Source organism: Melanotaenia boesemani, chromosome 18, assembly GCF_017639745.1.
Source record: "Melanotaenia boesemani isolate fMelBoe1 chromosome 18, fMelBoe1.pri, whole genome shotgun sequence".
Lineage (NCBI taxonomy): Eukaryota > Metazoa > Chordata > Actinopteri > Atheriniformes > Melanotaeniidae > Melanotaenia > Melanotaenia boesemani.
The window spans coordinates 21,003,026-21,017,420 of NC_055699.1; the positions used below are offsets into that span (position 1 = coordinate 21,003,026).

General features: G+C 41.0%; 1 protein-coding gene across 1 annotated transcript in view; it reads left to right on the forward strand.

Annotated features, from left to right (window-relative positions):
• The window catches only part of dnah5l (dynein, axonemal, heavy chain 5 like), a 55,932-nt gene that overhangs the window by 25,404 nt on the left and 16,133 nt on the right, over positions 1–14,395 (forward strand). The window contains exons 47-70 of the mRNA XM_041967915.1: positions 85–272; positions 888–1,082; positions 1,300–1,434; positions 1,977–2,034; positions 2,171–2,302; positions 2,903–3,120; positions 3,217–3,351; positions 3,511–3,687; positions 4,556–4,645; positions 4,769–4,903; positions 5,144–5,245; positions 5,746–5,913; positions 6,103–6,309; positions 6,568–6,660; positions 7,174–7,410; positions 7,813–7,878; positions 8,610–8,750; positions 9,825–9,956; positions 10,119–10,229; positions 10,488–10,642; positions 10,925–11,046; positions 12,405–12,634; positions 13,933–14,091; positions 14,162–14,318. Coding sequence (XP_041823849.1) covers positions 85–272; positions 888–1,082; positions 1,300–1,434; positions 1,977–2,034; positions 2,171–2,302; positions 2,903–3,120; positions 3,217–3,351; positions 3,511–3,687; positions 4,556–4,645; positions 4,769–4,903; positions 5,144–5,245; positions 5,746–5,913; positions 6,103–6,309; positions 6,568–6,660; positions 7,174–7,410; positions 7,813–7,878; positions 8,610–8,750; positions 9,825–9,956; positions 10,119–10,229; positions 10,488–10,642; positions 10,925–11,046; positions 12,405–12,634; positions 13,933–14,091; positions 14,162–14,318 — 3,543 coding nt within the window. The remainder of the gene's footprint in view (positions 1–84; positions 273–887; positions 1,083–1,299; positions 1,435–1,976; positions 2,035–2,170; positions 2,303–2,902; positions 3,121–3,216; positions 3,352–3,510; positions 3,688–4,555; positions 4,646–4,768; positions 4,904–5,143; positions 5,246–5,745; positions 5,914–6,102; positions 6,310–6,567; positions 6,661–7,173; positions 7,411–7,812; positions 7,879–8,609; positions 8,751–9,824; positions 9,957–10,118; positions 10,230–10,487; positions 10,643–10,924; positions 11,047–12,404; positions 12,635–13,932; positions 14,092–14,161; positions 14,319–14,395) is intronic.

The window sequence follows — 14,395 nt, forward strand, 5'->3', positions numbered from 1 at the left end:
ATCTTCAAGGGCGAAGAACACCTTTGTACAAACACAAATTGTCTCCTGGTGTTTAAAAGGTTTGTTGTTACTTTATTCCTGCAGGTCTGGCCCAGTCCGGAGCCTGGGGTTGCTTTGATGAGTTCAACCGAATCGAGCTGCCGGTGCTTTCCGTTGCTGCCCAGCAGATCTACATCGTCCTGCAGTGCAAGAAGAACAAGAAGAAACAGTTTGTCTTCACCGATGGTGATGTGGTCGACATGGACCCCGAGTTTGGCATTTTCCTCACCATGGTACCCAGTCTGACAGATCCAGCTGTTTTCATTTAAAGAAATAAATTGATGTTAATGGGACATATTGTTCCAAAATTCAACCAAAACAAGGACCACAAAGAAAGATTACAATGAATAATTCATCATCTCCATTGTTTAATATCTTCTCAGCTTGTTATAGCTAAGTATAAGGTACTACGTACTGTACAAACCAGTCACTGTGCTTTACAATCAAACGAGCTTTATGCTCTGCAGGCTTCTGTTTGAAAAGGAACGAATTTCCAGTCTAGATCACAAGAGAGTAACAACTCCACCAGGGGATTCTGGGAACTTAAAACTATAAACAATGATTGTGATGATCATTAAAAGGCTCAAATCTCAATTTACTGCTTATTATTGGATGATCTTTGTATGGGACGTAGTAAACACAGTGTTGTGGAATTGGTCTATCTGAGAACCAGAGCTCTAGAAATGAAAATCACTGGTACACATAAGCCTTGCTAAGTTTGTGAGCTGAACTATGACAGAACCGGTGTGTGACAGGGTGTATATCGACCAGAGGTCTAGAACAGATCTATTTTATAACCAATCAACCACAAAGTTCCAGATTTTACCAGGAACCTTTCGGTCCTCCAGAATCCTGGTTATGCTGGACGTCAAGAGCTGCCGGAGAACCTGAAGATCCAGTTCCGCACGGTAGCCATGATGGTCCCCGACCGAGCCATCATTATGAGGGTTAAACTGGCAAGTGCAGGTTTCCGTGACAACCAGATCCTCAGCAGAAAGTTCTACACCCTCTATAAACTGTGTGAGGAGCAGCTCTCCAAACAGGTGGGATTATTGCTGAAAGTGATGCTGGTGTAAACTCCTGCGTCTCCCACTTAATCTCACCAGAGCAGCATTTCCACCCCAATCTCCTCTCACCCATTCCAGCTAATAACCTTTCCTCTCCTCTTGATATCCCACTTTTCCTACAAAATGCTTCCTGCGGGTTTTCTCCACTTTTCTCCACTGCTTTTTGACTCTTCTTTTCCAAACTTCTCTCCAGGTCCATTATGACTTTGGTCTGAGGAACATTTTGTCAGTTCTGAGGACGCTGGGAGCTGTGAAGAGATCAAACCCATCAGAACCAGAGAAAACTGTGGTGATGAGAGTCCTGAGGGACATGAACCTCTCCAAACTGGTGAATTTGTGTTCCAGGATTTTAACCTTTTAAAACCTGAGGTCCCCCGATTGGGGGACATTGAGATTCGATGACCAAACTTCTTTTGTTTTTGCTGTGTGCCATCTTCATTTATTCTTCACCAGTAACACATATACTGATATTTACACACCTCAACGAATCTCACAAGTGTTCCTTTTATTATAACTCCAAAAGTATTCAAACAAACCTTGTGGTTACAGAGATGTACTCATTTAATTTTGAATTGTTATACTTGATTTATCATTTTAAATACTTGTTCAGGAAGATTTATTTCATATTATTTCATTATGGGTATGCAATGTTTTTTCAATAACCTAAAAAATAGTTAAAAGGTTTAAAGGGTTAAAGCTGTTTGTTAATAATCTACAGAGTTTTTGTGCCTTAAGCGATTAAACTCAACTGTGTTTCTTCAGAATATTGTCCCCTTTGTTGTGGGGCAGTGTTTGTGTCAACAGAACTTTAGGATTTCCATCTTAACATCAACCTCAGTGCTGTTTTAAGCTAAAGTGTTTTCTCTGTAGGTGGATGAGGATGAGCCACTGTTCATGAGTTTGATCAGTGATCTGTTTCCTGGCATTGGTAGGTTTATCTCTCCTATTAGCCAACTTTTTGATCAGAAAATTGGTGTTAAAAATTTTGCGACCACAAATCAATTGGCAGATTATTGTACATTTTCTAAACCAGCTTTCCTTCTCCTCTCCTTCCTGCTCTGTAGTTCTGGATAAAGCTGGTTATCCAGACTTGGAGTCGTCCATCCTCAATCAGGCTCAGCAGGCCGGTCTTATCCCTCATCCTCCTTGGATCCTCAAACTGGTTCAACTTTATGAGACTCAGAGAGTCCGACATGGTACAGATCATCACAGATTTTAAACTTTAAAATCCTCCAAAGACATTGATCTCGATGACAAAAACTCCTTATTTGCTGTAACAAATATACGTGATCCGCAGCCTCTGTATGAAATCTAAATATGGTTAGCATCTTTTAGCATCATCCTCGGCAGGTGAGATGGTGAGGCTAATAGTTAAATCCCAGGCACACTTTACAGTATACAAGCTGCAACAGCAATCACACCAGGAATTTCAAGCTTCAGTCCAGATGTTGTGTTTCAGGGAGTTTTTCTGTAATTGTTTAGAACCCATCTCAGCGTTTAGTACCAGATGTTTGTCCTTTCTGAATAGTACTTCGAAATGACTGTTGTTAAATAAGGTCAGTAAATTGAGCTATTTTGTTTTTTTATTACAACAAATGTGTACATATTCTTCTAAGTACTCTACATGCTTCCAGGTAAAGGATTCTGCTGTAGAAATGGGAAACCCATCCCCTAAAAGTAGTCAAATTTGATTAGACAGGGAGTACAAATGCAGTATTTGTGGCAGAAGTTTCCAGAAAACTATTGAGCTCAGGCACAGATTTTACAATGTGCAACGCTGTCCTGTCCTTGTGCAGGTATGATGGCGCTGGGTCCCAGTGGTGCAGGGAAGACGACCTGCATCCACACACTGATGAAGGCCATGTCGGAATGTGGCTCCCCCCACCGGGAGATGAGGATGAATCCCAAAGCCATTACGGCCTCGCAGATGTTCGGAACGCTGGATGTCACCACAAACGACTGGACGGATGGCATCTTCTCCACCCTGTGGAGGAAAACTCTGAAAGCCAAGAAGGTTGATGAACACTATTCCAAAAATTCATAAACTCATTTTAGTTACCTTTCACTGTGCAGATTATGGTACACGTATGTTTCTGTATGTGTGTTTCAGGGGGAGTACATCTGGATTGTACTGGATGGTCCAGTGGATGCCATCTGGATTGAGAACTTAAACTCCGTGTTGGATGATAACAAAACTCTGACCCTGGCGAATGGGGATCGAATCCCCATGGCTCCTTCTTGCAAGGTGACAACAAAACAGAAGGGTTTATCTTAGGAGGTAATCTGTTGTCAGCCAATCACAACTCAGTGCTGTTGAGGTTAACGAAGCCAGAGAAGTTGTGATTAATAAAAACAAATTATACACAGCAAAAGTAAAGATGCATGATTTGTCTATTTCCTCCAGATTGTCTTTGAACCTCACAACATCGACAACGCCTCCCCAGCCACCGTGTCCAGGAATGGGATGGTATTCATGAGCTCCTCTGTGCTCGGCTGGAGCCCCATCCTGCAGGCCTGGTTACAGAAGCTACCAGAACAGCAGGCTACTGCTCTGAGGCGCTGCTTCGACTGCTGCTACCAGGTGAGGAAGAGAAGCCACATTTTGGAATATCACTAGATAGTTCCAGATAAGCTTTAATATTATTTGGTTAACATATCAGGATCTTTGCTAACTTTATTAAGGTATCTAGTTAGTGAATTCACATCTAAACTACTTGGACAACATCCCACATCTTCCTTGCACTACACTACTTATTTTGGATTGTTTTACCACCACTTAGTTAGCCAGAATTACGTGAATCTGCATAAGTCAGTTGAGTGATTACAAACAACGTGACGTCTAGTGGTCATGAGATGAACAGCAGCTGAAAAATAAAAATGGCATCAATATGGTGATAGTCTCTCTGTTTGAGAGAAATGTATTTTTGTCCTAACATGACCCTGTTCTTGCCTAAACCGAACCAAGACATGACAAAAAAGTTTTGCCAGTTTATGTGTAACAAGGAGGTTTTTGAAGCAAAGGCTTCAGTCTGTACCCTTTAGTTTTTGTGTTTTGTTTGCTTGTTTGTTCTTCTTTTGTTTTGGTTTTTGGTTTTTTGGCACATATGTTGTGCTTGATATTTTTAGTGTGTCTGAATAAAGTAAAGTAAAACATAAGAAAAAAGAAAACAACATGGATAGCTGTGAAATGGTGTCAATGAAAGTGAAGGTTGCATTGTAAAAAGAATGTACTTTTGTGTAAGAATGTTTGTTCTAGTAATACACCGTCATGTTATTATGTGATCTCACAAGGGGCAAAGAGCGTGGACACCAAAATAAAGTTTAAAAAAAATGATAACATAAGACTCAACTGTTGGACATCTGAAAAAATATCCAGAATCCAACTGATTATCAATGAAATGGGGGGAAGAAAAATGATGATGTCCTGTATTTCTGCATTACATCTTCAGGACTTGCTGGACTTTGTCTCCACTGCTGTGTCTCCGAAGATGCAGGTGCTGGAATGTATGTACATCAGACAGACCATTGACCTGCTGCAGGTAAGTAAAATGCTGTATATGAATTTTTGCTCATGTGACCTGCTTGGAGATGCTGTCTTTAGGGGAAAAAAAACAACATTATTTGTGTATTTGACTTGGGAAATTTTTCATATATGTGTTCAGGGTTTGCTTCCTGCAGCAGAGGAGAAACAGGGTTACCTTGGAGACGTGGGTCGGCTGTTTGTTTTTGCAGTCATGTGGTCTCTTGGTGCACTGCTGGAGCTGGACGACAGAGCTAGGATGGAGGCTTTCCTGAATGTGTGTGAATTTATGCCTTTGTTTAGTCCCGTTGAGGGTGATGTCTCAGTGACTGCCACCCTGTTTCTCATATACCTTTCTGTTAACATTTAGATTTCAAGCTTAGCTTTCAGCCCCAGTAGAAAGCAGACAGGCCTCAATTGATCTGAGACGATCAAGCGAGGTGTTTGTTGCTGTTGGGTGTATAGAACAACACTGACTTTAGTGGTAAAGGTTTGTGTTTGTTTTTCTGTTCTGAAGACACACAGTTCATCTCTGGACCTGCCAAAAACTCAGGAAGACCAGAACATCTTTGAGTTCACCATCAGCGAACAGGGACAATGGGAGCATTGGTCCAACAAGGTCTGTAGGCGCATCTATTTCCTTGCCGAAACTCCTACTACACTTGAGAATTATAGACTCAAGGTCTGAAAAATAAAGCCAATTAAAATTAACCTGCATTTCATTTAATGGGCTGCAGGGGACAATCTCTGAGGTCAAAAAGAGAACGTGTTTGTAGAGGATTTTACAAGAAGACCATATCAGTTACCTCAGTGAGCACTTATAACTGAAGGGTACACGTATGGTCTCTTGCTTAAATTTGTTTTAGCGAATTAGACAACAGAGAAAGGGATTTTCTGAGGACTAGCCATAACTGAAGTCCATGAGTCCAGGTCCAGTCCTGACTCATAACATTAGGTTGAAAATTGGGTAAAACTTTAAACCATTCAATGGGTGAGGCTATGTTAGCTGTCAGGAAGCTGTCCATCCTGAAAATACAGTTTGTAATAAGAACATGTCTAAACCAGAGCATTTTGAAATGTCTGAACTCCTTTAATCCTCAAATTTATTGTTTATTTCAGGTCCCAGAGTATGTCTACCCCAAAGACCACGTCCCTGAATACTCGTCCATTCTTGTTCCCAATGTTGACAATGTAAGGACGGACTTCCTGATGAAGACCATCATGAAGCAGAGAAAGGCTGTTCTGCTTATTGGAGAGCAGGGTACTGCCAAAACTGTCATGATAAAAGTGAGTGTAACACTAAAAACCAACATACTAACTGTCAGAGAACAAAGCTGTTGGTGATGTCTTCACTTTTACGGAAACTGTTGCTCTTGGAAAACTTTCTATTTTAAGATTTAAAGTCTGAGCCTCAGAATTACCCAACAGATCCAGTCAGAGGTAGTCCTTTTATCCTGCCTGGTTCCTCCCTTACAGGGCTACACTGGTAAGCTTGACCCAGAGCTCCACCTCGGTAAGACAGTGAACTTCTCGTCAGCAACTCAACCTGGAATGTTCCAGAGAACCATTGAAAGCTACATCGACAAACGAATGGGCGCCACCTATGGGCCTCCAGCAGGACGAAGGATGACGGTGTTCGTAGATGACATCAACATGCCCGTGATAAATGAGTGGGGAGATCAGGTCGGTTATAGAGTCTCTCTGATTGGTCCATTTATTTCTTTTGTCAGGGTTTTTGCTTTTTGTTGATCCTTTTTTTTTATTATATGTTTCTGTTGCTCTGCCTTTTCGTGTTTACATCAAGAATCTTCTGGATGTTTTTGTGTACTTCTTTATCATTTAAGTATCCACTTCCACCAGAGCTCATTTGACCCATACTTATTGCTTCCAATGTGCTAATAACCAATCAGACCATTTGTGTCTTTGTCCCCGCCCCCTCAGATAACCAATGAGATTGTGCGTCAGCTGATGGAGCAGGGAGGTTTCTACAGTTTGGACCGTCCAGGGGAATTCATCACTGTGGTGGACGTTCAGGTAACAACGTTTTTTCAGGGAAGTTAACTAAAGAAGATTTAGTTAGTTTCACTTGATGTGAAGACAATCTTCTTCTAAAGACTTGTAGTCATTTTTATTCACCTTTTATTCCTTTATTTCTTATTTTTAATTTTAAATTCAAGGTGAGACATTCATCGTGAATGGTAAGTTTTGGAAGGAAGGTTTGTTTAGAAGAAAATCTGTGAAAAGTTGTGTCAAGTTTTGATTTTTCTTACTGTTAATGAGAAAATATGAATGGTGGCTTGTAGAAAACAAGATGCTGCATCAGTCTGGACACTGGAATAACAAGGAGAGGAGGTGTTTATTTTTTTAACAGGCTTCAATGACCTGTTACTTTATCTATCAATCAATCAAACTTTATAAAGCACTTTTTCATCCACTGATTCATCCACTTGAATAATAAATGTTATCAGAGCTGAACGAAACTGGAGCATCTTTCCTCTGACTGCTCTCAAAGCCCATTGTGATTGATGAAGAAATGACCTTTAACAGTTGGTGGCGGCCATGATTCACCCTGGTGGCGGTCGGAATGACATCCCTCAGCGTCTCAAGAGGCAGTTCTGCATCTTTAACTGCACACTGCCCTCCAACTCCTCCATCGATAAGATCTTCAGCACCGTGGCTCAGGGATACTTCTGTCCAGAAAGAGGCTTCCCTGACGGGGTCTGTAGGCTTGCCACTGCCCTCGTACCCACCACCAGACGGGTGTGGCAGGCCGTCAAGGCAAAGGTAAATGTTCTCTTTCTTTTTGGTGATTTGGTTTTTTTTGGGTTTTTTTTTGTAATTTATTTATTGTTCAACTATAGGCTTATCACGTTTATTGTTGTTTTAATAAAGCAAGGCTGATTGTTGCCTGGTGTGTTGTAGTGGATGTGCTTGTCATATATCTCATTAACCTTGCATAATTGCAAAAGTCATATTTTAATATTTTATAGGCAGTGATGCACAGTGACTCAGCCGTTTTAGGAGAGCAGAGTTGGGCAGATATCACAATTTGGCCAAAATTACTATTATTATATTATAAGGCGAATAATATGTTTTTAAAAGTATCTGCAACCTCATTAGATGCCACATATAAAAGCTTTTTATATAATTCCACATGCATAGCAGTTCTTCTGTGTGTTTCCTCAGATGTTACCATCTCCTGCAAAGTTTCACTACATCTTCAACCTGAGGGACCTGAGCAGAATCTGGCAGGTAGAAAAAATGGCATCATTTTGTTCACTTCTCTTTAGAATCTTTCCCTTTGGGACACTTCCATTTTTCTGAAAACAATTTAAATGACATTTTCCTTTTTTATAATTGTTAGTTTCTGCACATATGTAAAGATCACATCATAAGATGTTTACTGATTTTTACCTCCCTGCTAAATCTTCTGACTAGATCAGAGTGTCATTGTGTTCTTGCTTCAGTCTGAGATGTTAGCTTATGTTATTTTTATTTATGAAGCACTTTAACCATTCAATGTCATATGTATCATATAGGATACATACAGTTTCTGAGACCTTTTGCATCACTTAATGGTAAAACCTTGGCTCAAAACTCGGCTGTTATACACAATCTGATACTGGTCTTCTGCCCCCTGGTGGATAACTTATGCACTACAATAATTTTGATCTATCACATAGTAATAAATGGTAAATGTACAAATTTACTCTTTTTTACATTTTGTTGTATTTGTGTCAAATAAAGACTTAAGATTAAAAAATAATCATTTTCTCAGATTTTTTTCTTGGTTCAAGGTTTAAAGGGTTAAAAACAACACAACAGCCAAGTGTTACACAATATCCCATCCTGTTGATGTTTACTTTAAGCTGTAAGTGTGACATGCCAGTATATGTGTGTGTGTGTGTGTGTGTGTGTGTGTGTGTGTGTGTGTGTGTGTGTGTGTGTGTGTGTGTGTGTGTGTGTGTTGGTGCATGTTTTAGGGCATCCTGACGGTAACGTCTGAGGTGTGTCAGAGCTCCGAGGTCCTCTCGGCTCTCTTCCATCATGAATGTTGCAGAGTGATCGGCGACCGATTCATCAACAGCAGCGACAGACGAGCGTTCAGCTGCATCATGGAGAAGGTCTCTGTGCTCCTTTCAAAAGCCACTCGCTAGGTTTTACCTTTGTGTCCCTGATGATGTCGCAGTCCTGATATTATAGATTTTTCTCAATTAAGTTTTATCTCTCTGTCATCATCTGCAACATCATCATCATTGCTCCCATCACCATCATTTTTGTCTTCATTTTCATCTTCATCTTCGTATTTATTTTTATCTTCATCATCATCATCTTCATCATTGTCTTCACCTTGTTTCTCATCTTCATCTTCTTTTTAATCTTTATCATATTTGTCTTCGTTATCATCATCATTTCTGTCATGATCATCATCTTCAGCATCATCATTCTGTCTTCGCCGTCACCGCCATTGCTGCCATCGTCACCGTTCCTACCATCATCATCATCGTCTTCTTCATTTTTGTCATTGTCTTCTTCTAAATCGTCTTTCTCTTTCATCATCATCATCATTGTTCTTTATCATTGTCTTCATCTTGTTTTTCATCTTAATCATCATTATTGCCATCATTGCTGGTGGTGACAGCTTCCACCGCTCACACTCCCTCATCAGCCTCCTGCCTTCATAAAAAAGGTACCAGAACCTCGACTGTTGTACAACTTCATCCACTAAGCTACCAGGTACCAGGATGCTGGACTCTGCTGCTTCACCAACCTCTGGATTTTAACTAGAATCCTCACACAAGAATTTTTCCTCAACTGTTGCACATAAGAACACATTTATGATGTTGATCATCTTTTGCAATTTTTGCACCTTTAATACAACAATGTGCATTACTGCTGGCATCTGATGTTATCATTTGGACTTCTCACTTTTTGTTACTCCTTTTGAATTGCACTACAGCGATTGTTGCACATGGATGGCTTTATATTGCCCTAGTGTCCATATGTCTTTATACTTTCAATTCTGTTTAACTTTATACTTTAATGTTAATGGTAATAAAGAAACAGTATGTTGTGATTCTCTTGTGTGTCCTGCTCATATAACAAGTTTGCAATGCAAGACTTTCAACAGTATGCGGATTAAATGTTTTGCAACTGAGACCACAGCTGATTATTCTCCTAACTTTCCTCTCTCTCAGATCACAGTGGAGGATCATGGGAAGGTTCTGACTGAGCATGCTCAATGGGACAGTTGCTTTGTGGACTTCCTGCGTGAACCTCCAGAGGTGACGGGTGATGAACCAGAAGATTCTGAGCTGGAGGCGCCAAAGGTCCCAAAAATAGTGCAAACTGAACACATTTAGTTTATTTAAACTAAATCCTTTAAATCTAATTTTTCTTTTTACACATTCTTTTCCCCCCAAAATTTAACATGATATTTTTCAGTATTCCATGTTTTTTTTGTAAGTTTTTAAAAAAAAAATGATTGACAGGTGTACGAGCCAATCCCAGCGCTGGACGTCCTGGCAGAGCGGCTGTCTGTTTTCCAGCAGCAGTACAACGAGGCGGTGAGAGGCGGAGCTATGGACCTGGTCTTCTTCAAGGTAACGATGATCATCTCCAGCAGGGGGCCCTGATGGAAGTTTACTTTAACTTTCTCCCTTCCCTGAACCAAGCCAACTATATAAATCAGCTTTAATAAAAAAAAGTAGACATTTGGAGCGCAGACTGATTTCTCATTTGATCACTGATCAGAGATGTGATGTCTGAAAAGGCACCGACATCCAGGTCTTCAGGTTCTGCTTCAGAATTACAGATATCTACCTCCATCCTTGTTTGTTAAGGACATTGTTTGTGTTCAGGATGCGATGACCCACTTGATGCGGATCTCGCGTATCCTGAGGACACCGCAGGGGAACGCCCTGCTGGTCGGGGTCGGGGGCTCTGGGAAGCAAAGTCTGACAAGGCTTGCGTCTTTCATCGCAGGATACCAAACCTTCCAGATCACACTGACCAGGTCTGACACTTCAAGATTTGTAAATAAATCTGCTGCACAGATCATTGCAGCTGGATTTACTGGTGAACATCTTGTGGTTGGATTGTACGCATTTAACATTTTTTTTTGTTTTTCTGTCTTTAAGCTGGTGTAAAGCTTTTTTTCTTTCTCTGTGTGAGCTGTAGGGCTGAGAGCTTTAAATATGTATGTTCACTTACACTTACAACTTCAGGTGAAGAAAAGCGTAAACCATGTTTTATTGATTGTGTATTTAAAGTTTTAGTGTTTGTGTGTGTGTTGCAGGTCATACAGCTGCAGTAACCTCATGGAAGATCTAAAGACTCTGTATCGGATCGCCGGGCAGCAGGGAAAGGGGGTCACATTCCTCTTCACCGATAACGACATCAAAGAGGAATCCTTCCTTGGTACATGATGATGACAGCTGATGATATTTTCACTACGTAAACAAAAAAATCCATGTTTGGATGCAAAATTTAAAAAATTGGGAAAATCAATGACATTTTCTTTCACGTTAGCACATACCATCATGTTTGGAGACTTTTTTTTCCCAAAGGGACTCACTTAGAGCTTCAGTAGAGCCAGAACCCTAATGTCAACATTAAATAAAACATTTATGATAGATAGTCTTGATAGAACTGGTCCAGAAGACCAAAGTTGTGTGAGTTTGGTGTATTAGGGGTATTAGAAGAGGAGGTGCTCTCTAATGATGAGTTTTCAGAGCTTCTAAAAAGCTAGAGAGGGACACCCCTGTTCTAATTTGGTAGCTCGTTCCACCAGCATAGAACCACAAAAGAGAACAGTCAGGACCTGCAGAACCAGACGATGTTCCTGTGAGGAGTACAGTGGTCAGAATAAGCCGGTTTGACTGAACATTATCAGCTGTATCTGCATAGCAACCAACTCCATTGTAAGTGTAATAACACGTGCTTGTGTGCTACTCTTGTTACGAGAGGATTTCACTGGGGGCACATTAGAGAACTCACACCAGACAGTGTTGGCGAATTGTAGGATCACAGCACAAAACAATAGCGACGATATAGATTGTATGGAAGACCTCTAAACCAGGGGTGCCCAGCTCCGGTCCTCAAGGGCCACAATCCTGCAGGTTTTTGATGTGTCCCTGCTCCAAAACCACCTGACTCAAACTAATGAGTCATTGTGCAAAACTTAATAGGCTGTTGGATCTATTTCATTTGAGTCAGGTGTGTTGAAACAGGAAACATTGGGAAATCTGCAGGACAGCGGCCCTCGAGGACCAACTTTGGGCACCCCTGCTTTAAACTAAGCACCCTGTGACGTCTTTTCTCCTGGCAGCTGCTGATCCAAGCCATATCTTGGATCAGCAGCAGTTAGTGCTACAAAATTTTAACAATACGCCTATCTGGACTGAACTTAAAGACTAAATCATGGTCTTCCCCAGTGTTTCTGTTATTTTTACCACTGTTGATCTTGTGACCTTACATCCGGTCAAACCTTGCCACTGCATAGTTTTAATGTGCACAGACAAATACAAAATATAAGGTAGCCATGAAAAACACATGTACACGTAATTAAAATATAAATATATTGAGGGCCTTAAAATCATGAGGTCACAATCTGAAGGAAAATTAGTTTAGGATTTCTGTGTAAACTTGTTATCCTGATAGTGGAGGAAGATGACAGGGTCCAGAGTCTTTCTGTGAGCATAATTGTTCCCATGAAGACCACAGAGACGGAGAAGCATCATGCATGCCTCCACCTCAACTGGTCCTTTCTTCTTCAGAATACATGAACAACGTGCTGGCGAGCGGCGAAGTGTCCAACCTGTTTGCTCGTGACGAGCTGGATGACATCACTCAGGAACTGATCCCCATCATGAAGCGGAAGCACCCTCGTCGACCTCCAACGTCTGAGAACCTTTACAACTTCTTCCTGTCTCGTGTGCGGAGCAATCTACATATCGTCCTCTGCTTCTCGCCAGTCGGAGAAAAGTTCCGAACTCGTGCCTTAAAGGTGAGCTACAGATGGAGCCACTACAACAACGCTGTTGGTGAAGCTGTTATTTGTGTCTACACTGTGTAACATACAGTTTACAGTAAAATTAAAGCTTTACTTTGACTATTTAAATCTTTACTGAACAATGCAAAAGACAAACTCTTCACATCTACTACTTTGCTAAGCGAGCACGCTCTACATGTAAACTTCGACTCCTGTCTCATTGCTTACTCTGTCACTTTCCTTCTTTCTTGTCCTTGCTTCCGTCAATGATGCATTTCTTTTTGGCCAATATGGTTAATATGTTGATATCCAGTTGCTGGTGTTTGACGTGGTGCCGTAAAATAAAATCTGTCACATGAAACCCCAGACTGGAAAATAAATTTGTGCCGTGAGTTTTCACAGCCCCGGGATGCTGCAGGACAATGGCTGTCCAGTGTGCCATCAAAATGAGAATTACAAAGTTTTAACGTCAGACAGTTATGTAGTATTGCTTTAAGAACTATAAAATCACTGGAGGATAAGTATGTTTCACTTATAAACTCACTCTGTCATCTTCAGGGTTCGTTCTCTTCATCTCGGTTGACTTTTTCTTATGTAACAAGACGGCCGACTTGGATGTTGGTGAGGTTAGAAAATACTACTCCACCTTCACAAATGTTGCATCAAAAAGCTACTCCAGAAGAAAACAGTGTTTTCAGCAGTTTCCTCAGTTATTAAAATCTGACAAATACTGTGATGGACTGGCGACCTGTCCACGGTGTACCCTGCCTAATTACTAGGATAGACAGCTTCCTCATGATCCTAAATCAGATTAAGTGATATAGAAAACAGATGGATGGATGGATGGATGGATGGATGGATGGATGGATGGATGGATGGATGGATGGATGGATGGATGGATGGATGAATGGACGGATGGATGGATGGATGAGCTGACAGAAACTTTGGTTTTCAACTTTAAATGTGAACTATTGGACTATAAAAAAAAAAAAAAAAAAAACCTGAATCAGAACGTCTTGTAGGACTGTTTGACCAATGTGCAGCATGATCACTCTGTTGTGTTGACTGAACACAAATTTCAATGATCAAGTCCTGCTGGCTGCTGCAGATGCATACAGTGACTCTGTAGTGAGCAAAGGTTTCCAGGGATTAACGTGCAGAAAATCCATGAAAAGAAAACCTCTCCAATGAAACATGCTGGACATAGAAAATCCTCTGATACTGAAAGTTTGTGGTGAGAGACAATGTGATGCTTTGATGTGATAAATAAATTAAATCCGTTATAAAATGTTAAACGGATTTGACCTGCACAGTTTCCAGGTCTGATATCTGGCTGCACCGTGGACTGGTTCCAGCCCTGGCCTCGGGATGCACTGACTGCTGTATCGCATCACTTCCTGGCTCAGTACCGGGATCTGTGCTGTTCAGAGGATGTAAAACACAGTGTGGTGGCTACCATGGGAACCTTCCAGGTATTACCTCACTAAATGATGTGTAATACTTTTTTTCTTTTACTAATCATGTGACCTGTTGTACCTGCAGGACCTGGTGGCTGAGAAATGTGCCGAGTATTTTGAGCGTTTTCGCCGTCAAACCTTCGTGACGCCCAAGTCCTACCTGTCCTTTATAGACAGCTTTAAGATCATCTACTCAGAGAAGATTGCGCACGTTGGCACGCTGGCTGAACGGATGAAGACAGGTGAGGCTGGAGGAACTAGTTTAAATGAAGAGATGAAGTGAGTGATCTCTGAGAAACCCCTAACTTTTAAACATGAG